The sequence below is a fragment of the Salmo salar genome, chromosome 05 (assembly GCF_965601325.2).
Source record: "Salmo salar chromosome 05, fSalSal1, whole genome shotgun sequence".
Lineage (NCBI taxonomy): Eukaryota > Metazoa > Chordata > Actinopteri > Salmoniformes > Salmonidae > Salmo > Salmo salar.
The window spans coordinates 12,036,814-12,064,789 of record NC_138295.1 but is presented as its reverse complement, the minus strand read 5'-3'; the positions used below and the strand labels follow the sequence as shown (position 1 = coordinate 12,064,789).

General features: G+C 46.0%; 1 protein-coding gene and 1 long non-coding RNA gene across 12 annotated transcripts in view; one reads left to right on the top strand and one right to left on the bottom strand.

Moving 5' to 3' along the window:
• Positions 1-17,888: 17,888 nt before the first annotated feature.
• Positions 17,889-20,205, bottom strand: LOC106604255 (uncharacterized). The gene is made up of 2 exons (XR_001328636.3): positions 20,002-20,205; positions 17,889-18,951 (listed from the first exon to the last, which is right to left on the bottom strand). It is a non-coding gene; the product is annotated as an uncharacterized LOC106604255 (long non-coding RNA).
• A 118-nt stretch (positions 20,206-20,323) lies between these two features.
• The window catches only part of LOC106604253 (UDP-N-acetylglucosamine--peptide N-acetylglucosaminyltransferase 110 kDa subunit), a 42,580-nt gene continuing 34,927 nt past the window's right edge, over positions 20,324-27,976 (top strand). For 2 of the 11 annotated variants that reach the window (XM_082975034.1, XM_082975035.1), the window contains exons 1-4: positions 20,325-20,700; positions 22,597-22,780; positions 23,389-23,632; positions 23,895-23,963. In XM_082975034.1, the coding sequence (XP_082831160.1) occupies positions 20,664-20,700; positions 22,597-22,780; positions 23,389-23,632; positions 23,895-23,963 (534 nt within the window). In that variant the 5' untranslated portion in view covers positions 20,325-20,663. Of the gene's footprint in view, positions 20,701-22,596; positions 22,781-23,388; positions 23,633-23,894; positions 23,964-24,958; positions 26,817-27,976 lie in introns of those variants that run through there. The other 9 variants (XM_082975036.1, XM_082975038.1, XM_082975033.1 and 6 more) reach the window with 8 other exon arrangements.

Here is a 27,976-nt window from a genome sequence, read left to right as displayed (position 1 = left end):
GACGTGTTGCTGCCTACCATTACCACCTGGGGGTTGGCCCGTCAGGAAGTCCAGGTTCCAGTTGCAGAGGGAGGTGTTTAGTCCCAGAGTCCTTAGCTTACTGATGAGTTTCGTGGAGACCATGGTGTTGAACACTGAGCTGTAGTCAATGAACAGCATTCTCACATAGGTGTTCCTTTTGTCCAGGTGGGAAAGGGCAGTGTGGAGTGTGATTGAGATTGCCGGTGTAGTAGAATTCAATCTTAATCCTGTATTGACACTTTGCTTGTATGATGGTTCGTCTGAGACATAGCAGAATTTCTTATAAGCATCCGGATTAGTCTCCCACTCTGGATTAGTCTCCCAGCTCTAGCCTTTAGCTCGATGTGGATGTTGCCTGTAATCCATGGCTTCTGGTTGGGATATGTACGTATGGTCACTGTGGGGACGACGTCATCGATGCACTTATTGATGAAGCCGATGACTGAAGTGGTATACTCCTCAATGCCATTGGATGAATCCCGGAACATATTCCAGTCTGTGCTAGCAAAACAGTCCTGTAGTGTAGCATCCGCGTCATCTGACTACTTCCGTATTGAGCGAGTCACTGGTACTTCCTGCTTTAGTTTTTGCTTGTAAGCAGGAATCAGGAGGATAGAATTGTGGTCAGATTTGCCAAATGGAGGGCGGGGGAGAGCTTTGTATGCATCTCTGTGTGTGGAGTAAAGGTGTTCTAGAGTTTTTTTCCCCCTTGTTGCACATGTGATATGCTGGTAAAAATTTGGTAAAACTGATTTAAGTTTGCCTGCATTAAAGTCCCCGGCCCATCTGGGTGTGCATTTTCTTGTTTGCTTATGTTCTTATAGAGTTGATTGAGAGCGGTCTTAGTGCTAGCCTCACTTTGTGGTGGTAAATAGACGGCTACGAATAATACAGATGGGAACTCTCTTGGTAGATAGTGTGGTCAACAGCTTATCATAAGGTATCACATTGCCAACAGCAGTTCATAATGTCAGGTCAAGAAATACAGACATACTACCCAATATACTGAAGGCCTTTGTTTATTATTTATCACCACATACAATGTTATAAGGAACCCGTGGTGTTGTTTACAAAAGGATATGTAAATAAATGTGTGGCAGCAAAGAGTTTGCCACTCCTACCCCACCATCTCACTCACCAACTCTCTGAGTGGGAGAACATGGTTGATCTAGTCCAGTAGAGCGAGAACAGGGTTGATCTATTCCAGGAGGAGAGAAAGAACAAGGTTGATATATTCCAGTAGAAAGAGAGAACATCTATTCCAGTAGAGAGAGAACGGCGCTGATGTATTCCAGGAGTAGAGAGAGAGAGAACAGGGTTGATATATTCCAGTAGAGAGAGAACAGGGTTGATCTATTCCAGTAGAGAGAGAACAGGGTTGATCTATTCCAGGAGTAGAGAGAGAGAGAGAGAACAGGGTTGATCTATTCCCGGAGTAGAGAGAGAGAGAACAGGGTTGATCTAGTCCAGTAGAGAGAGAACAGGGTTGATCTATTCCAGGAGTAGAGAGAGAGAGAGAACAGGGTTGATCTAGTCCAGTAGAGAGAGAACAGGGTTGCTCTATTCCAGGAGTAGAGAGAGAGAACAGGGTTGATCTATTCCAGGAGTAGAGAGAGAGAACAGGGTTGATCTAGTCCAGTAGAGAGAGAACAGGGTTGATATATTCCAGGAGTAGAGAGAGAGAGAGAACAGGGTTGATCTATTTCAGTAGAGAGAGAACAGGGTTGATCTATTCCAGGAGTAGAGAGAGAGAGAACAGGGTTGATCTAGTCTAGTAGAGAGAGAACAGGGTTGATCTATTCCAGGAGTAGAGAGAGAGAGAACAGGGTTGATCTAGTCCAGTAGAGAGAGAACAGGGTTGATCTAGTCCAGGAGTAGAGAGACCAGGGTTGATCTATTCCAGTAGAGAGAGAACAGGGTTGATCTAGTCCAGGAGTAGAGAGAGAGAGAACAGGGTTGATCTAGTCCAGTAGAGAGAGAACAGGGTTGATATATTCTAGTAGAGAGAGACCAGGGTTGATCTATTCCAGTAGAGAGAGAACAGGGTTGATCTATTCCAGGAGTAGAGAGAGAGAGAACAGGGTTGATCTATTCCAGGAGTAGAGAGAGAGAGAGAGAGAACAGGGTTGATCTATTCCCGGAGTAGAGAGAGAGAGAACAGGGTTGATCTAGTCCAGTAGAGAGAGAACAGGGTTGATCTATTCCAGGAGTAGAGAGAGAGAGAACAGGGTTGATATATTCCAGTAGAGAGAGAACAGGGTTGATCTATTCCAGTAGAGAGAGACCAGGGTTGATCTATTCCAGTAGAGAGAGAACAGGGTTGATCTAGTCCAGTAGAGAGAGAACAGGGTTGATCTAGTCCAGGAGTAGAGAGAGAGAGAACATGGTTGATCTAGTCCAGGAGTAGAGAGAGAGAGAGAACAGGGTTGATCTAGTCCAGTAGAGAGAGAACAGGGTTGATCTATTCCAGTAGAGAGAGACCAGGGTTGATCTATTCCAGTAGAGAGACAGCAGCTGATCCCCACTCTCTGAAATGGCAGCCTATTCCCTATATAGTGCACTACTTTTAACCAAATCTCTAGAGAAAAGGGTAAAAAAAATAGTGCACTATATAGGGAATAGGATGCTATTTTAGACACAGACATTGAAAGCTGAACTCAGTTTTACTTAGTTAGCACAACAGCTGGCTGTCAGACTGGAGCATCCTGTTTTACACTATCTGTACTGGATGATATCTTTCCACGCCCACGCCAGTGATACAACCCCACCTACATCACTAAAACTCTACACTTCAGGGGACATTTTTAACTCATTCCTAACCCTAACCCTAACCCATCAAGGACCTCAAGCCACCCAAGCCATGGCCAGTTCACCCCACTACCAACTACAAGGCCGGAGACAGTACAGGTGCATCAAAGCTGTGACCGAGAGACAGAAAAACAGCTTCTATCTCCAGGCCATCAGACTGTTAAATAATCACCACTTGCCGGCTTCTACCCAGTACCCTGCCCTGAACTTAGTCACTGTTACTATCCTCCTGCCACCGTACTCTACCCTGCCCCTTAGAGACTGCTGTCCTATGTACATCACAGGAGGCTGGAGGCACCTTTATTGGGGAGGACGGGCTGGTGTTAATGACTGAGAGGAATAGATGGAATTGTATCAAATACATATAAAACATGGTTTCCAGGTGTTTGATGCCGTTCCATTCGCTCCGTTCCGAACATTATTATGAGCCCTCCTCCCTTCAGAAGCCTCCTGTGACGTACCTAGTCGTTGAACACTGGTCACTTTAATAATGTTTACATACTGTTTTACCCACTTCATATGTATATACTGTATTCTAGTCAAGGCTCATCCAATGTAACTGTTGCTGTACACACCTTTTCCATACTGTCCATACTCACCATTACATGTATAATATATACAGTATCAATCAATCAAATGTATTTATAAAGCCCTTCTTACATCAGCTGATATCTCAAAGTGCTGTACAGAAACCCAGCCTAAAACCCCAAACAGCAAGCAATGCAGGTGTAGAAGCACGGTGGCTAGGAAAAACTCCCTAGAAAGGCCAGAACCTTGGAAGAAACCTAGAGAGAAACCAGGCTATGAGGGGTGGCCAGTCCTCTTCTGGCTGTGCAGGGTGGAGATTATAACAGCACATGGCCAAGATGTTCAAACGTTCATAAATGACCAGCAGGGTCAAATAATAATAATCACAGTGGTTGTAGAGGGTGCAACAGGTCAGCACCTCAGGAGTAAATGTCAGTTGGCTTTTCATAGCCAATCATTCAGAGTACCTCTACCGCTCCTGCTGTCGGTAGAGAGTTGAAAACAGCAGGTCTGGGACAGGTAGCACGTCTGGTGAACAGGTCAGGGTTCCAGCAGGTCTGGGACAACAGGTCTGGGACAAGTAGCACGTCTGGTGAACAGGTCAGGGTTCCAGCAGGTCTGGGACAGGTAGCACGTCTGGTGAACAGGTCAGGGTTCCAGAGCCGCAGGCAGAACAGTTGAGTCAAAAGTTTGAACAGAACCAGTCAAAGGTTTGGACACGCCTACTCATTCGAGGGTTTTCTTTATTTTTACTATTTTCTACATTGTAGAATAATAGTGAAGACATCAAAACTATAAAATAACATATTTGGAATCATGTAGTAATGAAAAAGTGTTAAACAAATCAAAATATATTTATATTTCAGATTCTTGAAAGTAGCCACCCTTTGCCTTGATGACAGCTTTGTACACTCTTGGCATTCTCTCAAACAGTGGTTCTGATCAGTTTCCATGTTCCTGTGTCAGCACATTGGCAGGCCTGAAAGACAGGGTGGGTGAGGTTGGCCTGTTAGATCTCACTCTGTTTCCTTCTCCACTGTATTTCCACTGTGGGGTGACATGTAAACACGATACTAGAGGGGAAGAGAGAAGGGTGGGAAAGGACTGACGCAGGCTGAGATAATATGAACTAAACTGTTGTAAAGCCATTGAATGAGCAACACATTACACGTGTGTGTGTGTGTGTGTGTGTCATTGTATTAAATCATGGAGGAAACCAAAGTAAACGGAAAAGCTGAAGAAGAGTCCTTTAGTGGAGACTAAAGTACACAGCTGTTCTCCTCCAGTTGTCAACTAAAACAGCTGAGACCTCCTACCTCTTCTCCTCCAGTTGTCAACTAAAACAGCTGAGACCTCCTACCTCTTCTCCTCCAGTTGTCAACTAAAACAGCTGAGACCTCCTACCTCTTCTCCTCCAGTTGTCAACTAAAACAGCTGAGACCTCCTACCTCTTCTCCTCCAGTTGTCAACTAAAACAGCTGAGACCTCCTACCTCTTCTCCTCCAGTTGTCAACTAAAACAGCTGAGACCTCCTACCTCTTCTCCTCCAGTTGTCAACTAAAACAGCTGAGACCTCCTACCTCTTCTCCTCCAGTTGTCAACTAAAACAGCTGAGACCTCCTACCTCTTCTCCTCCAGTTGTCAACTAAAACAGCTGAGACCTCCTACCTCTTCTCCTCCAGTTGTCAACTAAAACAGCTGAGACCTCTACCTCTTCTACTCCAGTTGTCAACTAAAACAGCTACCTCCTACCTCTTCTCCTCCAGTTGTCAACTAAAACCGCTGAGACCTCCTACCTCTTCTCCTCCAGTTGTCAACTAAAACAGCTGAGACCTCCTACATCTTCTCCTCCAGTTGTCAACTAAAACAGCTGAGACCTTTACCTGTGTAACACAATAATAACAACGCTACATTGGTAGTGAACCTTACACCTTCTATGAGAAAAAGGCAGCAATGGCATGCCATTATGCAGGAAATTGATACCGGCAAGTAAGCAACATTGGTGGTAGATGAGCTTGTACCAACACGGAGAGATGTTGTAAGATGTGGCGGTACATGAAAAGCAGATATAAGGTCTTATTAGTGAATCTTAACATCTCAACGTGGGAATAATCCAATATTGTGGCATGACGTACCAGTTACATAATGTATTTCAGAACGGGCACACAAGTTCTTACAAGCATGCACGAGTGCACTCATTCACACAAACACACACACACACACACACACATGGTGTCTCCAGCTCTAAAGCTGATCATGGTGCCCCCAGCTCTAAAGCTGATCATGGTGCCCTCAGCTCTAAAGCTGATCATTGTGCCCCCAGCTCTAAAGCTGATCATGGTGCCCCCAGCTCTAAAGCTGGCACCATGAACCTTATTGTGCTTCAGGGACCAATGAGGAGTAGCCTTATTGTTATTCAAGAGCCAATGGACCAATGACAAGAACCCGTATTGTGCCGAGGGCCAATGGAGAGAAGCCGCATTGAGCCGCATTGTGATTCCTGGCCGTACTGGGACGTCCTGCTTTCTGAACACAATGTTCCAACCGCTTGTCCCCTGGCCTGCCACCGATCTCCTGACTCACAAGGTACAGTCTGTTATGTAACAGAAGAGAGGGGAGGGGTGAGAGAGAGGAGGGGTGCGGGTGGAGAGGGGTGAGAGGGGGAGGGGAGGGGGGCGAGAGAGGAGGGGTGCGGGTGGAGAGGGGTGAGAGAGGTGAGGGGGAGGGGTGAGAGGGGAAGGGGAGGGGGGGGAGAGAGAGGGGGGAGAGAATGGAGAGAGGAAGGGGTGAGAGAGAGGAGGGGTGAGAGAACGGGGGAGGCAGAAGGGTTGACGAGAGGTGATCCCTCTTTGATGGTGGATGTCTTGTGGGTGGCTCGCTGCGTGAGAATGTTTCTTTAAGCACAAGGTTGGCCAGGGGTCAACTATGTTCTAACAGGACCAAGCCACATGACTGACTGACATACAGAGAGAGAGAGAGGGAGGGAGGAGGGAGAGAGGGAGGGTGGGAGAGAAGGGGAGTGGGAGAGAGCGAGGTACAGAGAGAGCGAGAGGGAGGGAGAGAGGGAGGGTGGGAGAGAAGGGGAGTGGGAGAGAGAGCGAGGTACAGAGAGAGAGCGGGAGAGAGGAGGGAGAGAAGGGGAGTGGGAGAGAGCGAGTTACAGAGAGAGGGAGGGAGGAGGGAGAGAGGGAGGGTGGGAGAGAAGGGGAGTGGGAGAGAGCGAGTTACAGAGAGAGAGAGGGAGGAGGGAGAGAGGGAGGGTGGGAGAGAAGGGGAGTGGGAGAGAGCGAGGTACAGAGAGAGCGAGAGGGAGGGAGAGAGGGAGGGTGGGAGAGAAGGGGAGTGGGAGAGAGAGTGAGGTACAGAGAGAGAGAGAGGGAGAGAAGGGGAGTGGGAGAGAGCGAGGTACAGAGAGAGAGAGAGGGAGAGAGGAGGGAGAGAAGGGGAGTGGGAGAGAGAGCGAGGTACAGAGAGAGAGAGGGAGGGAGGAGGGAGAGAGGGAGAGAAGGGGAGTGGGAGAGAGTGAGGTACAGAGAGAGAGAGGGAGAGAAGAGGGAGAGAAGGGGAGTGGGAGAGAGCGAGGTACAGAGAGAGAGAGAGAGGGAGGGAGGAGGGAGAGAAGGGGAGTGGGAGAGAGCGAGGTACCGAGAGAGAGAGAGGGAGGGAGGGGGAGGGAGAGGGAGGGTGTGAGGGAGGAGGGAGAAAGCCTGGTGAAAGACGAGAAGGAGCCTCTCCATTGTGGAGGTGTCTGTGGAGATACCAGGTGACTATGAGAAGGAGCCTCTCCGTTGTGGAGGTGTCTGTGGACATACCAGGTGACTATGAGAAGGAGCCTCTCCATTGTGGAGGTGTCTGTGGAGATACCAGGTGACTATGAGAAGGAGCCTCTCCATTGTGGAGGTGTCTGTGGAGATACCAGGTGACTATGAGAAGGAGCCTCTCTGTTGTGGAGGTGTCTGTGGAGATACCAGGTGACTATGAGAAGGAGCCTCTCCATTGGGGATGTGTCTGTGGACATACCAGGTGACTATGAGAAGGAGCCTCTCCATTGGGGAGGTGTCTGTGGAGATACCAGGTGACTATGAGAAGGAGCCTCTCCATGATGGAGGTGTCTGTGGAGATACCAGGTGACTATGAGAAGGAGCCTCCATTGTGGAGGTGTCTGTGGAGATACCAGGTGACTATGAGAAGGAGCCTCTCCGTTGTGGAGGTGTCTGTGGAGATACCAGGTGACTATGAGCATCATTAACTATCTAAGGAGAGTAAACCGTCATTCAGGAAGATTGTTGTTTCAGTTTCTGGAGTCATGAAGTTCAGGGAGTGGGAGTCAATTAAACTAGCAGAACAACTCCTCCTAGTAACGTACTGCCACACACACACCACACACACACACGCACACACACACCACACACACACGCACGCACACAAACACGCACACAAACACGCCCAGTTAATGTTTTCGAGACCGACGGCCAACTAACGTCATTAAAATAGATTAGGGTAATTAACAGATTAATAGTAATAATAGTTGCCCAGGGAGGTCTTAACATGTTTTTAGGGTTGAAAGGAGAAATGTTCTAAGTTGTCACCTTGTTTACGTCATAGACAAACAGAGAGAGGGGTGATGGCAGGGAGGAGAGGAGAGGAGAGGAGAGGAGAGGAGAGGAGAGGAGAGGAGAGGAGAGGAGAGGAGAGGAGAGGAGAGGAGAGAGAGGGGTGAGGACAGGGAGGAGAGGAGAGAGAAGGAAGAAAGAGGGGGTGCAGAAAATGTGAGGACAGGTAGGAGAGTAGAGAGAGAAACAAGAGGGTAGAACAGGGAGGAGAGGAGAGAGAGAGAGGGGGGGTGCAGAAAGGGTGAGGACAGGGAGGAGAGGAGAGAGAGAAAAGAGAGGGGTAAGGACAGGGAGGAGAGGAGAGAGAGAAGAGAGAGGGGTGAGGACAGGGAGGAGAGGAGAGAGAAGGGAGAAAGAGGGGGTGCAGAAAATGTGAGGACTGGTAGGAGAGTAGAGAGAGAAACGAGAGGGTAGAACAGGGAGGAGAGGAGAGAGAGAGAGGGGGGGTGCAGAAAGGGTGAGGACAGGGAGGAGAGGAGAGAGAGAAAAGAGAGGGGTAAGGACAGGGAGGAGAGGAGAGAGAGAAAAGAGAGGTGAGGACAGGGAGGAGAGGAGAGAAGAGAGAGAGGTGAGGACAGGGAGGAGAAAAGAAAGAAAAGAGAGGTGAGGACAGGGAGGAGAAGAGAAAGAAAAGAGAAAGAGGTGAGGTCAGGGAGGAGAGTAGAGGAGAGAGAGAGAGAGAGAGAGAGAGGGATGAGGACAGGGAGGAGCGGAGAGAGAAGAGAGAGAGGGGGTGAGGACAGAGAGGACAGAGAGAGTGAGAGAGGTGTCTGCAGTGCACAGCACAACACACTAACAAGATGGCCTCTCTCTGATGGAGGCAATATACACTCCAAAATAATGGGTATTAATATGGAGTTGGTCCCCCCTTTGCTGCTATAACAGCCTCCACTCTTCTGGGAAGGCTTTCCACTAGATGTTGGAACATTGCTGCAGGGACTTGCTTCCATTCAGCCACAAATCATTAGTGAGGTCGGGCACTAATGTTGGGCGATTAGGCCTGGCTCGCAGTCGGCATCCAAAAGGTGTTTGTTGGGGTTGAGGAAGTCAACCAGTAAAATACTCCTTGAGTAAAAGTATATGTTTTTAAGTATACATAAATATAAAAAGTTAATGTAACTGCTAAAATAAACTTAAGTATAAAAAGTAAAAGTATAAATAATTTCAAATTCCTTTTATTAAGAAAAACAGACGGCACCATTTTCTTGTTTTTGAAATTTACGGATAGCCAGGGGCACACTCCAACACTCCCAGGAGGATAAAAAGCAAGGATCTTTATATTTTTTATTTAACCTTTATTTAACTAGGCAAGCCAGTTAAGAACACATTCGTATTTATAATGACGGCCTACCAAAAGGCAAAAGGCCTCCTGTTGGGATGGGAGCTGGGATTAAAAATCAAAAATAAATACAATATAAATATAAGACAAAACACACATCACAACAACAGAGACAACACAACACGACATAAAAAGAGACCTAAGACAACAACATAGCAAGACAGCAACACATGACAACACAGCATGGTAGCAACACAACATGGTAGCAGCACAAAACATGGTACAAACATTATTGTGCACAGACAACAGCACAAGGGGCAAGAAGGTAGAGACAACAATACATCACACAAAGCAGCCACAACTGCCAGTAAGAGTGTCCGTGACTGAGTCTTTGAATGAAGAGATGGAGATAAAACTGGCCAGTTTGAGTGTTTGTTGCAGCTCGTTCCAGTCGCTAGCTGCAGCGAACTGAAAAGAGGAGCGACCCAGGGATGTGTGTGCTTTGGGGACCTTTTACAGAATGTGACTGGCAGAACGGGTGTTGTATGTGGAGGATGAGGGCTGCAGTAGATATCTCAGATAGGGGGGAGTGAGGCCTAAGAGGGTTTTATAAATAAGCATCAACCAGTGGGTCTTGTGACGGGTATACAGAGATGACCAGTTTACAGAGGAGTATAGAGTGCAGTGATGTGTCCTATAAGGAGCATTGGTGGCAAATCTGATGACTGAATGGTAAAGAACATCTAGCCGCACGAGAGCACCCTTACCTGCCGATCTATAAATTATGTTCTCCGTAATCTAGCATGGGTAGGATGGTCATCTGAATCAGGGTTAGTTTGGCAGCTGGGGTGAAAGAGGAGCGATTACGATAGAGGAAATCAAGTCTAGATTTAACCTTAGTCTGCAGCTTTGATATGTGCTGAGAGAAGGACAGTGCACCGTCTATCCATACTCTCAAGTACTTGTATGAGGTGACTACCTCATGCTCTAAACCCTCAGAGGTAGTAATAACACCTGTGGGAGGAGGGGCATTCTTCCTACCAAACCACATGACCTTTGTTTTGGAGGTGTTCAGAACAAGGTTAAGGGTAGAGAAAGCTTTTTGGACACTAAGAAAGCTTTGTTGTAGAGCATTTAACACAAAATCCAGGGAGGGGCCAGCTGAGTATAAGACTGTATCATCTGCATATAAATGGATAAGAGAACTTCCTACTGCCTGAGCTATGTTGTTGATGTAAATTGAGAAGAGTGTGGGGCCTAGGATCGAGCCTTGGTGTACTACCTTGGTGACAGGCAGTGGCTGAGACAGCAGATTTTCTGATGTTATACACTGCACTCTTTGAGAGAGGTAGTTTGAAAACCAGACCAAAGACTTTCAGAGACACCAATACTCCTTAGCCAGCCCACATCAATGGAATGGTCTACCGTATCAAAAGCTTTGGCCAAGTCAATAAAAATAGCAGCACAATATTGCTTGTAATCAAGGGCAATGGTGACATCATTGAGGACTTTTGATAAACAGGGCAGAATAGAAATAGGCCTATAACAGTTAGGATCAGCTTGATCTCCCCCTTTAAATAAAGGACGAACCGTGGCTGCCTTCCAAGCAATGGGAACCTCCCCAGAAAGGAGAGACAGGGTAAAAAGGTTACTGATAGGCTTGGCAATGATAGGGGCAGCTATGGCTAGGGGGCAGTATTTTCACGGCTGGATAAAAAACGTACCCGATTTAATCTGGTTACCACTCATACCCAGTAACTAGAATATGCATATACTTATTACATATGGATAGAAAACACCCTAAAGTTTCTAAAACTGTTTGAATGGTGTCTGTGAGTATAACAGAACTCATATGGCAGGCCAAAATCTGAGAAGGTTTCATTCAGGAAGTGGCCTGTCTGACAAGGTGTCGTTCTTCTTGTCTCTGTTTATTGAAGAGTGAGGATCTTAGCTGTCCCGTGACACTTCCTACGGCTGCCATAGGGTCTCAGAAGGCGGTAAAAAGCTGAATCGTGGCTTTGCAGGCTCTGGCTGAAACAAAGTAGCGCGTTTGGGTAGTGGCTGGTTACAGTACTGTGAGACTCAGGCTCGTGCCCGCGTCGACCGAAAGCTTTGTTTACTTTCCTCTGTTTAGCTAAATGGACATTCCCGGTCGGAATATTATCGCTTTTTTACGATAAAAATGGCATAAAAATGGATTTTAAACAGCGGTTGACATGCTTCGAAGTACGGTAATGGAATATTTAGATTTTTTTTGTCACGAATTGTGCCATGCGCGCGACCCTTATTTACCCTTTCAGATAGTGTCTGGAACGCACGAACAAAACGCCGCAATTTGGATATAACGATGGATTATTTTGGACCAAACCAACATTTGTTATTGAAGTAGCAGTCCTGGGAGTGCATTCTGACGAAGACAACAAAAGGTAATCAAACTTTTATAATAGTAAATCTGATTTTGGTTGAGTGCTAAACCTGCCGGGTGTCTAAATAGCTAGCCCGTGATGCCTGGGCTATGTACTTAGAATATTGCAAAATGTGCTTTCACCAAAAAGCTATTTTAAAATCGGACATATCGAGTGCATAGAGGAGTTCTGTATCTATAATTATTAAAATAATTGTTATGCTTTTTGTGAACGTTTATCGTGAGTAATTTAGTCAAATGTTAGCAAATTCCTCCGGAAGTTTGCGGGGGGTATGCTAGTTCTGAACGTCACATGCTAATGTAAAAAGCAGTTTTTTGATATAAATATGAACTTGATTGAACAAAACATGCATGTATTGTATAACATAATGTCCTAGGTGTGTCATCTGATGAAGATCATCAAAGGTTAGTGCTGCATTTAGCTGTCTTCTGGGTTTTTGTGACATTATATGCTAGCTTGAAAAATGGGTGTCTGATTATTTCTGGCTTGGTACTCTGCTGACATAATCTAATGTTTTGCTTTCGCTGTAAAGCCTTTTTGAAATCGGACAGTGTGGTTAGATAAAGGAGAGTCTTGTCTTTAAAATGCTGTGAAATAGTCATATGTTTGAAAAATTGACGTTTTTGTATTTTTGAGGAATTTGTAATTCGCGCCACGCCTATCATTGGATATTGGAGCAGGTGTTCCGCTAGCGGAACGTCTAGATGTAAGAGGTTAAAGAAGAAAGGGTCTAAACCATCTGACCCAGATACCGCCCTCCGATCACCTCTCTCCTCTTCACAGGGACAGGGGAACGGGAGGAGGAGAGGAAGAGGAGACGAGGGGTCAGGTGTCAAACAGGTGAAGAATTGAGAGATTTAGAGGACAGGTCCTGAACCCTACTGACACACTGCTCTCTGCAATGCTTTCTCTCTCTCTCTCTCTCTCTCTCTCCGTCACTCTCTCTCTCTCTCTCTGTCTCTCTCTCTCATTCATTGGCACCCTCTGTAATTTAGAGGCAGCAGGAGCTGATTAAAACAACATGCAATAAAACTGTGAACGGCACCAAAGGGACCATTCTTCTGCTTGCTCACAAAAGCCATTGCTCCTTTTGACAGTTATTAGACTTGAGATGAGTTACTGCTCACTTAGTAGAATAAGGCAGAGATAGATATCCCAGAACAATGACCAGAAATGCAGTTATGTAATAGACGGTGTTGGTTGATCTTCAATTAACACACTGTTTTTGCTAGCACAGAACAACCTACACCCACATATAGCTGCAGGGCAATCAGAAGGTAAGGATTAAACGCCTTCAAACAGAAACAAGACAGCTTTAAAAGGGTGGATTTTTCTGCCTGCTTGTTTTGTTCAGGGAAACAACCCTGACCACAAAATGTGCAGCTATAAAACACATGAATCAGTCCACACCTGACAAACGCCTTAAATAAAGACCAGGGCTATGAATGAAACACCCAGCACCTGATATTTAAGAACTAGCAGGAGGTAGATGGCAGGAGACCTTACATTAACTCTACCTCGGATGTTTTCGCTTTCTCTGGCTAACTGTTTTCCACACAGCGTGGTTAGTATGTACCAGACCTGGGTTCAAATACCATTAGCTTTCCCTTCAAATTCTTTAGTTGCCTGTAATTGAGCTTGGCTGTCACAATGGCGCTAACAGAATAGTCCCCAAAGTGCCAACCCTGCCTATCTGATCTGGCACGCCAGGCAGGCTCAATCAGATGCTCAAAGTATTTGAAATGAAAATGAATACTAGTTGAACCCAGATCAGTAGGTTACACATCCAGCCTTGTAACTGAGGCGACAGGAACCCTTAGCCTTATCATTTATCCTGGCTGAATAACTATTATAACATGACTGAGTGAATGTCATGTATAATCACCTGGATCCGATAGATGCTGACTGAAAGGATTTCCACAAGTTACCACAACACTGGAAGGGACTCATAAGGTAACCGTCTCAGTGTGATAGTGTGTCAACAACAACAGTGTGCTAGTGTGTCAACAACAACAGTGTGATAAAGTGTGTCAACAACAACAGTGTGATAAAGTGTGTCAACAACAACAGTGTGATAAAGGGTGTCAACAACAACAGTGTGATAAAGTGTGTCAACAACAACAGTGTGATAGTGTGCCAACAACAACAGTGTGATAATGTGTCAACAACAACAGTGTGATAGTGTGCCATCAACAACAGTGTGATAGTGTGCCAACAACAACAGTGTGATAATGTGTGTCAACAACAACAGTGTGATAATGTGTGTCAACAACAACAGTGTGATAATGTGTCAACAACAACAGTGTGATAATGTGTGTCAACAACAACAGTGTGATAGTGTGCCATCAACAACAGTGTGATAGTGTGCCAACAACAACAGTGTGATAATGTGTGTCAACAACAACAGTGTGATAATGTGTGTCAACAACAACAGTGTGATAATGTGTCAACAACAACAGTGTGATAATGTGTCAACAACAACAGTGTGATAGTGTGTCAACAACAACAGTGTGATAGTGTGTCAACAACAACAGTGTTCTAGTGTCAACAACAACAACAGTGTGCTAGTGTGTCAACAACAACAGTGTGCTAGTGTGTCAACAACAACAGTGTGATAATGTGTCAACAACAACAGTGTGATAGTGTGTCAACAACAACAGTGTGATAGTGTGTCAACAACAACAGTGTTCTAGTGTCAACAACAACAACAGTGTGCTAGTGTGTCAACAACAACAGTGTGATAATGTGTCAACAACAACAACAACAACAGTGTGCTAGTGTGTCAACAACAACAGTGTGATAGTGTCAACAACAACAACAGTGTGATAGTGTCAACAACAACAACAGTGTGATAGTGTGTCAACAACAACAGTGTGATAGTGTCCAACAACAACAGTGTGATATGTGTCAACAACAACAGTGTGATAAAGTGTGTCAACAACAACAGTGTGATAATGTGTGTCAACAACAACAGTGTGATAATGTGTGTCAACAACAACAGTGTGATAATGTGTGTCAACAACAACAGTGTGATAATGTGTGTGAACAACAACAGTGTGATAATGTGTCAACAACAACAGTGTGATAGTGTGTCAACAACAACAGTGTGATAATGTGTGTCAACAACAACAGTGTGATAATGTGTGTCAACAACAACAGTGTGATAGTGTGTCAACAACAACAGTGTGATAGGTGTCAACAACAACAGTGTGATAATGTGTGTCAACAACAACAGTGTGATAATGTGTGTCAACAACAACAGTGTGATAATGTGTGTCAACAACAACAGTGTGATAATGTGTCAACAACAACAGTGTGATAATGTGTGTCAACAACAACAGTGTGATAATGTGTGTCAACAACAACAGTGTGATAATGTGTGTCAACAACAACAGTGTGATAATGTGTGTCAACAACAACAGTGTGATAATGTGTCAACAACAACAGTGTGATAATGTGTCAACAACAACAGTGTGATAGTGTGTCAACAACAACAGTGTGCTAGTGTGTCAACAACAACAACAGTGTGATAGTGTCAACAACAACAACAGTGTGCTAGTGTGTCAACAACAACAGTGTGATAGTGTCAACAACAACAACAGTGTGATAGTGTCAACAACAACAGTGTGATAGTGTCAACAACAACAACAGTGTGCTAGTGTGTCAACAACAACAACAGTGTGATAGTGTCAACAACAACAGTGTGATAGTGTCAACAACAACAACAGTGTGCTAGTGTGTCAACAACAACAACAGTGTGATAGTGTCAACAACAACAACAGTGTGATAGTGTCAACAACAACAACAGTGTGATAGTGTCAACAACAACAGTGTGATAGTGTCAACAACAACAACAGTGTGATAGTGTCAACAACAACAACAGTGTGATAGTGTCAACAACAACAGTGTGATAGTGTCAACAACAACAGTGTGATAGTGTCAACAACAACAACAGTGTGATAGTGTCAACAACAACAACAGTGTGATAATGTGTCAACAACAAACAGTGTGATAGTGTCAACAACAAACAGTGTGATAGTGTCAACAACAACAGTGTTCTAGTGTCAACAACAACAACAGTGTGATAGTGTCAACAACAACAACAGTGTGATAGTGTCAACAACAACAGTGTGATAGTGTCAACAACAACAGTGTGCTAGTGTGTCAACAACAACAACAGTGTGATAGTGTCAACAACAACAACAGTGTGATAGTGTCAACAACAACAGTGTGCTAGTGTGTCAACAACAACAGTGTGATAGTGTCAACAACAACAACAGTGTGATAGTGTCAAACAACAACAGTGTGCTAGTGTGTCAACAACAACAGTGTGCTAGTGTGTCAACAACAACAGTGTGCTAGTGTGTCAACAACAACAGTGTGATAGTGTCAACAACAACAGTGTGATAGTGTGTCAACAACAACAACAGTGTGATAGTGTCAACAACAACAACAGTGTGATAGTGTCAACAACAACAGTGTGATAGTGTCAACAACAACAACAGTGTGATAGTGTCAACAACAACAGTGTGATAGTGTCAACAACAACAACAGTGTGATAGTGTCAACAACAACAGTGTGATAGTGTCAACAACAACAGTGTGATAGTGTCAACAACAACAACAGTGTGATAGTGTCAACAACAACAGTGTGATAGTGTCAACAACAACAACAGTGTGATAGTGTCAACAACAACAGTGTGATAGTGTCAACAACAACAGTGTGATAGTGTCAACAACAACAGTGTGATCGTTTGACCAGCGCATAAGCAGGATACTGAGTAGCTAGTTATTTACTCTGTGTATCGGTCTTGTAGCTCATTATTTATCGTATCTATATGGGTTAACATCAAACACTTCCCCGGTAGGCTGTTAATAAGAATGGTGACGAATAGGAATCAGAGAAATAGGGTTTCCCTTCACAGGTTGTGCTTTCCCCCCATTGGTTACATTAAATGAATTATATAAAAAAGGTTGTAACCTTTATCTCTCTATTCATTTTCTCTACAACCTTGAGGATTGGCCCTCAGTCAGCAAAATGTCAGGATCAGTTGACATCTATTTATGTTTCTTTCTGCTGCAGTGTTTTCTTTACAAAGTCATGTGGCGTTGCCTCTGTGGACTTTCATGGTAACCTAGTGGCTGTTCTACCAACTGCAAGTCAGGGACTTGAAAGGAGGGAGATCCCAACCTAACCCCACTATGTTACACAGAGACATATGAGTAAGGGGGAAGACCCCAACATAACCCTCCTGAGTGGCACAGCAGCGTTTTAAGCCACTGCATATTAGTGCTAGAGGCATCACTACAGACCCTGGTTCGATTCCAGGCTGTATCACAACTGGATGTGATTGGGAGTCCCATAGGGCGGTGCACAATTGGCCCAGTGTTGTCTAGATTAGGGTTTGGCTGGGATAGGCTGTCATTGTAAATAAGAATTTGTTCTTAACTGACTTGCCTAGATAAATAAAATAATATATTAAACAGGGATGTATGAGTAATGGGGAACATCCCAATGTAACTCAACTACATTGAACATCATGAGCTGTGCAGATATGTGTGCCAGTATCTGAAACTGGACCATCTGTACACTAAAACCATTGTGCTGAGACTCTGGTCACCCATAAGATAAGATGGCAGAACACTGTTGTCCAATAGGCCTAACTAAAACACACAACCACATCCCCAAACAGGAAACACCTATATCGATACAGAACAAAACATTATTGGGCTCGGGACTGTATGGCTGCATTTACACAGGCAGCCCAATTCTGATCGTTTGCCCAATTATAGGCAAAAGATCTGATCTGATTGGTAAAAGACCAACAAATTGGGCAAGAGGTCAGAATTGGTCTGTCTGTGTAAATGCAGCCTATTAGGGACACAACCCAGCCTGAGAGAGTTTAGTGAATGGGTGATAGTTCTGGTCACCCATGAGATGAGCTGTCAGAACACTGTGGTGTGGTCCAGTAATGATGGCACAAGAACATGGCTGAGACATCACCACTCTTTCCAAGGGTCACCGAGCAGATTATGGGATGATTGAGCGGGTGACCCTCGTCTTATTACTATTTGTATAGAACATTATTGGGGGGACAGCCCAGACTGAGTGAATCAGTAGGTGATAGTTTTGGTCACACATGAGATGGCAGAACTAAATGCGGTGGCCTAGTAATTAAAAAACACAACACGCCAAATATAATCACTACGGGCACAGGACTATGGGTCCTTTATTGAGGACAGTCCAGATTTAGTAAATTAATGTGAATGGGTTATATTTCTGTTCACTCATGAGATAGCAGAACAATCTGGCCTAGTAATTAAAAAATACAACAACACGCCAAACATCACCACTGGGTCGTACTCCTTAGGCACCAAATGTAAGAATGGACTGAAACAGGGAGGCATGATCTGAACATGTCCATTAAGAAATGTTTGTTTTCCGTTGCAACATGTTTTGCTACAGTGTGCCCTGATAAATACAACCCTGGTCTAATGGGTACAAGATTGTGTATGCTTCCCAAATGTCACCCTATTCCCTATATAGTGCACTGCTTTTCACCAGAGCTCTATGGGGTCCTGGTCAGAAGTAGTGCACTATATAGGGAACAGGGTGTCATTTGGGCCTCTATCAGGGTCCCAGCACAGATAGCTAGTGTGTGAGTGGGTGACCCTCTTTTTAATCACATTTCCTAAAATAGCCTGGCCTGCTGTGTCTATTCTCTGTGGGAAACTGAGCCATTGAGATGGGCGAAAGAATGAAAGCAGAGCTTGTTTTGGTGAATCTGCCCAGCAGTGAACCTTGGGGTTGAGGAGATGTGGAGGTGTGTGTGTGTGTGTGTGTCCACCCTGATGGGCCTGAACAAAGATAAAACATGTCAGATAGAATTGCTGCAGACACTGCCCATTACCCATGACATCATTCCCCGGCCCTAGCTGCGTTAGGCGATGGCTAACCGGCACAACAGAGACGAGGGGAAAGAGAGGGATGGAGGGAGGGGTATGGAATGAATAAAGGGGGGGACGAACACACAAACTGGATGCGGCTATGCATGCTCTGAGAACACAGAGAGGTCTAGAGAGGACCAGACATGGCCAATGGTGTCGGCCATGTTCCCATAGAGGGGCTCTGGGAAGAAAGAGTGGCGCAGAGTCCCCCTTTCCAACGTCTTCAAGCAGGGTAGAATGGGAAGTTAATCTCTCACATCAGGTCTCAACGTCCTTCAGGATCTCTTTAGACATGTCAGTCAGCTGGAGAGGAAAGGGGAAAGGGGGGGCTTTTCATTTCCATGGTAAAGAGGATGGTGGAGAGTGGGGATACAGGAAAGGGCACAGGTTTAAGAGAGAGAAATAGAAAGGAAGAAAGAGAGTGTGAGATGACATGTTACAGGCCCTCTCCTACAAAAATTTAAGTATTTACAAAAGTTATAGCCTTGTTAAACTGGTTATTTTTGTCAGTAACTTATTCACACGTCACTTTCACCAAAGATAGTTGACTCTGCACAAATGTTTTATTTATTTTTTACCTTTAACTAGGCAAGTCAGTTAAGAACAAATTCTTATTTACATTGACAGCCTACACCGGCCAAACCCGAGTGGTGCAGCGGTCTTTTTATTTATTACAGAATAGAAAGTTTAACAAAGATGACATGGTTATGCATGACTGGTTATACATAGCTGTGTGTGATCGGATAATAATATACATCTAAGGTATAATAATAATAATAACAGGCTGTGCATTACAATCTCATTCCATGGAGGGCCTAGTGTCTGCAGGTTTTTGGTTTTTCCTTTCAATTAAGACCTAGACAACCACGTGTGGGGAGTTCCTTATTATTAGTGACCTTCATTCATCAATTAAGTAAAACGGAGGAGCAAACACCTGCACACTCGGCCTTCGGTGAAATGAGTTTGACACCTGTCCTTTACGTTCTCCAAATGTCTGTACAACGAATCAAAGATATGTGGCGACTGCCCCCTTTTGGTCGTGGTCCAAAAATGAAAGGTGCCTAAAGTCGGTGGTTCTCGTTTTGCCGAAGTGTGCACTGTCACTGCACATTACGTACTATTTAGTTAGTTGTACATGGACACAACAATGATCAAACAGGGGGTGTAGGAAAATGATGGATATGCATCCATTGTTTAATCATTGTGCAACGAGAAAGAGGTTGACCACAGGTGTGAATGGCCGTGCCCCGCCCTCCTACCCAGACAAGTGTAAATTATTTCTAGTTAGTCATTGTCATATGTATTTTTCTGTCTTTCGATCAATGTCATAACAACTCAGTGTTTCCATCTGCTAACTGCTTTGGTTTCTCTTCACTAACCTCTATTTTCAACCTTCAGAACGTTCATGTCGCTCTTCAACTTGCCGCAGTGCACATGTTGGGAATGATGCACCACAAAAGAAACTCTGGATCCATCCGCGAAAAAATAATCATTTACAAAATGTTTGCATATACTCGTTTTTAAAACGTTGGGTGTATTCCCTTTGAATAATTAATGAATATTAATTACGCTCATTGGCCCACACACCACCACGCTCATTTTCTGTACAGTTTGTGGATTTATTATTTTTCGTTGGATCTATATTCTGGCAACAAACCAAAAAAAGTCCCTGGCTGAGGCTCATTCGCCATTTTATGGCTCGAGAGTCGCTTTGTTGAAGTCGAACCAGCGCTTCATGATTGTGAATTTGAAGGAAATTTAGAGCTAGGTTGATTGAATTTGAAAGAAATTTAGAGCTAGGTTGATTGCGAGAAGTTATATCGGCAAGGACCGTAAATAACATAGGAACTAGCCAACTGTTAAATAGTGACATTCTTCTTGACTAGCTAGCGTTGACTCTGTGGTTAGCATAGCTAGGCTAACAGCTTTAGCAAGCAACGGCTCAAGAAACGTCGATCAATCGACGAATAAAATTCTCTTAATTTGATAATATCAAACTACAACACTGACGACCACCGTGCAAGACTCGAAGACCGAGGAGATGGCGAGCTCCGTGGGAAATGTGGCTGACAGCACAGGTAGAGCTCGCCCCAGTTAGCATTAGCTTCCTCGCTAGCATGACACGAGCCTATGCTAACATCTTGCAGAACCATTGTTTTTTTTGTGCCAGCGTGTAACTAATCCAAATGTTGCGCCATCTTCAATTATAGCATAAATTGTATTGGTCACATACACATATTTAGCAGATGGTATTGCAGGTGTAGCGAAGTGCTTGTGTTCCTAGCTCCAACAGTGCAGTTGTTAGTATCTAAGTCACAACAATACACACATCTAAAATAATGGAATTAAGAAATATATAAATATTAGGACGAGTAATGTCAGATTGGCATTGACTATAGAATACAGTATAAATGAGATAAGTAAAGTTATATGTAAACATTATTTAAGTGACTAGTGTTCCATTATTAAAGTGGCCAGTGGTTCCATGTTTATAGGGGAGCAGCCTCTAAGGTACAGGGTTGAGTAGCCGGCTAGTGATTGCTATTTAACAGTCTGATGGCCTTGCGGTAGAAGCTGTTTTTCAGTCTCTCGGTCCCAGCTTTGACGCACCTGTACAGACTTCTCCTTCTGGATGATAGCGGGGTGAACAGGCTGTGGCTCGGGTGGATGGATGTCCTTGATCTTTTTTGGCCTTCCTGTGACATCGGGTGCCGTAGGTGTCCAGGAGCGCAGGCAGTGTGCCCCCGGTGATTCATTGGGCAGACCGTACCACCCTCTGGAGAGCCCTGCGGTTGCGGACGGCGCAGTTGCTGTACCAGGCGGGGATACAGCCCGAAAGGGTACCCTCAATTTTACATCTGTAAACGTTTGAGGGTCTTCGGGACCAAGACGAAGTTCTTCAGCCTCATGATGTTGAAGAGGTGCTTTTGCGCCTTCTTCACCTCACTGTCTGTGGGTGGGCCATTTCTGATTGTCAGTGACGTGTACCCAGAGGAACTTAAAGCTTAACACCTCCACTGTGGTCCCGTCGATGTGGATAGGGTTGTGCGCCCTCTACTGTTTCCTGATAGCCAGGTGTGGCTATGTAGCGATCTGTTGTGTAAACACACAAAATGGATCAGCTATGTAGATCAACCCGCCAGACATGAAGACGGAAGTATGTTATTGTATTGGCTGACTTGAACATAATCCCGCAAAACAACATTCGTTTTATTTTCTTGATGTCTTCCCTAACATTTGATACAATGCAATTTAGCTAGCCAACGTTGATCCTGTGTGTTTTGACTGTGATTATGCTGGGTCTGTAGTGTTGGGTTTGTTTTCCCCTTTTAGGCATGCATCAAACGTTAGTTACCCAGATGTTGATGGGGTTGTATTTGTCCGCCATCTAACGTCCATTTGTAAACCATCACCTTACGTTTCATCCAGCTATGTACTTTGGTCCGTTTTCATTTCATCGCACAACATTGCGTTTTTCATACTATTTCATGTCAGACAGTTCTAACTAGCTCATGTTAATAATTATCTCTTCATGATAAGGGCGCTGATGACTAGCTAACGTTAGTTAAAACCCTAATAATTCACTTACTATGTTTCTTCAGCTCCTGTTATGCAGCTAATCATCTAGCTAGTTGTCGTTCAAAGGAAGAATGACAGTTGAATTCTTGGGTTTATAAAACAGTAGCAATCTGGCCTATAGTCACACATTTTGTCTCTAAAACGTGACTCATACATACCCTGTGGTGATTGACAGTTAATCCCTACACAGCTTTTTCTATTCAACTATTGATTAATATACTTCAACAGTGCAATTATGTATCAACCAAAGGCATTTATCAATTCTAAATAGTCTGATTTATGATTTCTCCAGTACTTTTATCTCGTTTATTATTTTGTCTCTGTCCTCGTGTTCTTCCATCACCTCTAACGTGTTGTTTCCCCCCTCCTCGGGTTGTTGGGTGTTGGTGCTACAGAACCGACAAAACAACGTATGCTTTCCTTCCAAGGGTTGGCCGAGCTGGCGCACAGGGAGTACCAGTCGGGTGACTTTGAGGCTGCCGAGCGCCACTGTATGCAGCTGTGGAGGCAGGAGCCCGACAACACGGGCGTGCTACTGCTACTCTCCTCCATCCACTTCCAGTGTCGCAGGCTCGACAGGTGAGGTGGGGGGGAAGAGTGAAAGACCTGGAGGTCAGGGGACAGCTCACTGAAGTCAGTCTACATGGTCTGGAGAGAATACTGGGACTGCTGTGCTCTGGGGCTGTAATACACTGGCTGCCGACAGTTCATACTACTACGACACATCTGTGGTGGTGTTGGGGAGTAACGAATGGCTGGCTGCACAGCTGGTCTGTCAGTGATCTCCCTACATGTTCTACTGACCTCCTCTTTTCCCACTCTGACATGACTCTTTACAGTGGTGGTGGTGGCTGTTTTCTCTTCCAGGTGTTCCAGGTGTTAGGTTTGATCTGTCTGTCTTTCCCAGGTGTCTTGGGTTGTTCCTCTGTCACTATGTATAATAACCACAAGGAAGTTATTTGTTGTGAAATTTGAAATAAATGTAGGTTGAACCCCATACACACACAACTATTCTAGTGTTCCCACTATATCACAGAACACAACATACCAGCTAGTGTGCTAAATGAGATCTCCCATTGACTGACTAAAGTACCACTATTGGACCACACAGCACCACATCTCACCACCCCAGTACTACCACACACCCTACCAGCCTCGTGACCCCCTCCACTCCTCTGTCCCTCCAGGTCTGCCCACTTCAGCACCTTGGCCATCAAGCAGAACCCTATGCTCGCTGAGGCCTACTCCAACCTGGGAAACGTGTACAAGGAGCGCGGCCAGTTGCAGGAGGCTATAGAACACTACCGCCATGCCCTGCGGCTGAAACCAGACTTCATCGACGGGTACATCAACCTGGCAGCAGCCCTGGTGGCAGCAGGGGACATGGAGGGAGCCGTCCAGGCCTACGTCTCAGCCCTACAGTACAACCCTGTGAGTAGACCTTGGGCCCAATTCATGTACCTCATCATAAGCCAGCAGCCCAGCACAAAACCCAATGTTTTGGTGTTCTGCCAAACCTTTACGCTGAACATGTCTTACACCCCCCAAGCTACCCCAATCTGATATCTATTCTAGTATCCTACCCAGACATTTGATGATCGTTAGTAGAACTCAGACTGTAATATGTGTTAGTCAGTCTAGTAGTCCATTTCTGGTTTGGAGCTCTAATCTGTGTTTGTTTCCTGTCCCTCAGGATCTGTACTGTGTCCGCAGCGACCTGGGGAACTTGCTCAAAGCCCTCGGGCGTTTGGAAGAGGCTAAGGTATGTTCGAGGGGCTTGACACCAGCACAGCTTTTTGCTTATTTATTTATTTTTTTTAAATTTACTTTGTACTTTGATTTCTTTGTAAGATGTTTTGTTTGTCAGTTATATCCCCCCGCCCCCCTTTGAGCCCGATGGCCAAAGTTTCCCTCCCTCCCCTCCACGCAGACTCTTCACTCATTCACTTGAGTGTCATTTTTCTCTATCCCTGATGCCATCTAAGGCCCTTCTCTACCCCCCACTACGCCCTTGCTCTGAGCAGGCCCTACGTACGCCCTTGCTCTGGGCAGGCCCTACGTACGCCCTTGCTCTGGGCAGGCCCTACGTATGCCCTTGCTCTGGTCAGGCCCCCCCCACTGCCCCCTGGCTCTGGGAAGGCCCCACACTCTGGCAAGGCCCCCCCTCACTTCCCCCTGGCTCTGGGCAGGCCCTACACCCTGGCTCTGGGCAGGCCCCATACCCCCCCACTACACCCTGGCTCTGGGCGGGCCCCATAACCCCCCCCACTACACCCTGGCTCTGGGTGGGCCCCATAACCCCCCCCCACTACACCCTGGCTCTGGGCGGGCCCCATAACCCCCCCCCACTACACCCTGGCTCTGGGCGGGCCCCATAACCCCCCCCACTACACCCTGGCTCTGGGCGGGCCCCATAACCCCCCCCACTACACCCTGGCTCTGGGCGGGCCCCATAACCCCCCCCACTACACCCTGGCTCTGGGCGGGCCCCATAACCCCCCCCACTACACCCTGGCTCTGGGCGGGCCCCATAACCCCCCCCCCACTACACCCTGGCTCTGGGCGGGCCCCATACCCCCCCCCCACTACACCCTGGCTCTGGGCGGGCCCCATACCCCCCCCACTACACCCTGGCTCTGGGCGGGCCCCATACCCCCCCCACTACACCCTGGCTCTGGGCGGGCCCCATACCCCCCCCACTACACCCTGGCTCTGGGCGGGCCCCATACCCCCCCCACTACACCCTGGCTCTGGGCGGGCCCCATACCCCCCCACTACACCCTGGCTCTGGGCGGGCCCCATACCCCCCCACTACACCCTGGCTCTGGGCGGGCCCCATACCCCTCCTTCCCCAGATTCCCCTCCCTCTTATGAGGCTAATAATGTTGCTTTATTTTGAAGGGGGAGGGGGCATTTTCTACACCCCCAACCCATTAAACCCTCCTTTTCTTTCTAGTATGGATTTTTGAGACGGCTTTATACTTTTTTTTCTTTGAGCCTAGGTAGAATAGTCATCTTCATTCTCACTCCACCTGCACACAATCCCCCTGCTCTCTCTCTTTAGTCCCACAATGCTCTTCTCGCTGACCTCTCCACCTCCGGTCAGCACCCCTCCCTTCACAGGAAGAAAGGCTGGGCTTTTCAAATTGGTAGCAGTAATTATGGTTCTGATATGGATATTTTATAAACTCGTAAATCAATAAAAAAATAAACAAAGGTGTTTTTGGAGGGATAATGCTGGCTCGGTCTTGGAAGGATAAATGAACTGATGAAGTTAGTTCATCTCTTTGCAATGCAAAAGATAGGATGGCCTCTAACCAAACCACATCACTCCAGTTATTTAACAACAAATGGACCACCCCACCACCCAATCCAGTTGTACCACTACCCCCTACCCATGCAGATTTGCTAGTCGTCTTGTATCTTATGGGGTGCTCTCTGACCCCTTTATCTACTCTTAAGCCATTGTATGTATATCCATCTCCCTGATATGATATCTATATCTACCCTGGGTTGGGTGAAAGCTGGAGTTGACATCTTGCTAGGTGACCTGGTGCCAGGCCATCTTATTTGGTGCCAGAAGGGGGAGGAGCTCCAGAGAGCTGCCAGCTCATCGCCGGGCCAGCCCCCCTGCACTGTTGCTCCTTCCCCCCGCGCGCTCGCTAGGGCCGGTGGAGTGTGCGCGCTAAGAGCTGCCTTCCTGACACACTAGCTACGCCCCAAGCTGACAGCTTCCTGCTGTCTTAGAGTGGGTGAATAGAATAGTCAGGACTGTACCACGTTTTCATACTGTCACACACACCCCTCCTTACAAGAGCCTAGTACGATCTGATGCTGCGTCAGGCAGACAGCTCACAAACTGCACTCCGCCACCCGCGTTCAGTTGGCTTGGTTAGAGAGAAACACGCATGCGCAGCAACCAGCGCTGACCTCTTTATTTCAGAGCTACCTATGGAGGCTTCTAGATGCCCAAACATTACACACCGAGGCTTTTCTTCTCACTCCCCATTGGCCAGGATTCAAGTACAACAGGACAAAGAAAAAGCCAAGCATTTAAAAAAAAAAAAAATAAACCTTTTTGAAGAAGAGGTTGAAGGAAAGCGTATGCTATGACATATTATTCCCTAAGAAATGTGATCAGTTCATTTGATGAAGATCAAGCTAGTTATCCTCCCTCCTTTCGCCTAGCTTGGCCATACTATTAATATTATGAAACACATTATCAAAGCCTTTCTTCCCTCCTGCCCCCCCCTCCCCTCCTGAAACATCCATTGTTTTTCTTAGAAAATACAATAAACGTTGCATGAGTGTAAACAGCAGGTTGTCTTTTGTAGTGCTTTTTTTTAAGGACGTTTTGATTACTTTCCATGTGAGAATGTAAAAAATAATTGTGTATTGTTTTGCGAACTTTTACTAACGCTCTTGTTTTATTTTGTCTCTTGGTTTTTTTTCCACGACTGATGATGTTATTTAGAAGGTTGTTTCAGGTGGGTGATGACATTACTCCTGCTACCGTACCCTAGGTGCCCTGGCTGAAACATGGATCACTAGGGCAGCATCAGTCCTCAACCACCGGCTGCTGAGGTTGCCGCCCGCCCCTCTGACAAACAATATGGTAACGGGTTTGTAACTGCCAGCAAGAGAGAAACCATGAACTACTACGTTATGCCTGAGCAAGAAGCTCCTCTGTCTTGTGGCTTACTCTGAAGAGCAGAGAAACAAAACAAGAACAGTTAAACAAACAAAAACCAAAAAAAAACAAGTACAGTAAGCATTCCTTTTTTAAATGTCTTAAATTACCATGACGGCCAAAACGTATATATCAGTAAATAAAATAAAAACATTGCAAAAATGGAATCAATTAGCGGGGAAAAATCTAAAATCCTGAGTAAGAACCCTCTAACTTGTTGTTCTGTTGATTTAGTTTTTTTCCTTCTTGGTTTTGGAGTTGCAGCGCTGTGCAGGTGATGCAGACTGCGCTGTGAGTGTGCAGTAACGCAGGGGCTGCGCAGCGAACAAGGCAACCAAGGCCAAAAGCGTCAGGCACAAAGCTCCCCCCCCCTCCTCCCCCCCGGCCTGCTGGGTACAGACCCCCCCTCCCCCCGACGCCCTCTGTCAGCCTGGCACCCAGCGTACCCCTAGCCTCCCAACAGGACACCATTGGCTTGCTTAAACAACTCCTCTATTTCCCCATTGCCCTGCAGAACAGCCCCTGGGCTCTGGTGGTAGATCAACTCTCCTATCCTCCTCTTAGGGCATCAGACACTTGGCCGTCTTGATGCCCCTTAACTTCCAGAAATCCCCTTCTCTATATTCCCCCTCTATCTAACCATCCAACCAGCCGCTTGGCTGCGGTCTCCACGTCCTCTAACCCCAACCCCGTCCCCTGCCACTCGTTGGTCCTGAAAGGCATTGTGGGTACAGAGAGTGTGGCAGTCTAGGTAAGCAGGGCGTCTCCCGGGGCTCAGGGTCTGCAGCCAGTCCGCAACGCGGCCGGGTTCAGCGAGCGCAGCGGCGGCAAACATCGACCTCTTGTTGCTAAGCAGCAGCATGGTCGGCAGTGGCGGTGTGCGTGGTGACGTGATTGTAGCCAAACACACACCTAGGACATGCCCCGCCCACGTAGTTTTTTGTGCGCACGCATTACAGGGACCTCCACCTGCACGCAGCACCCGCCATTCAAGGTTGTGAGATACCGCTAGTTAATATAGTCAGCTATCAAATAGACTGCAACCAACATAGAAGTTACTGGTTGTGTTATGAATTTGAATATCA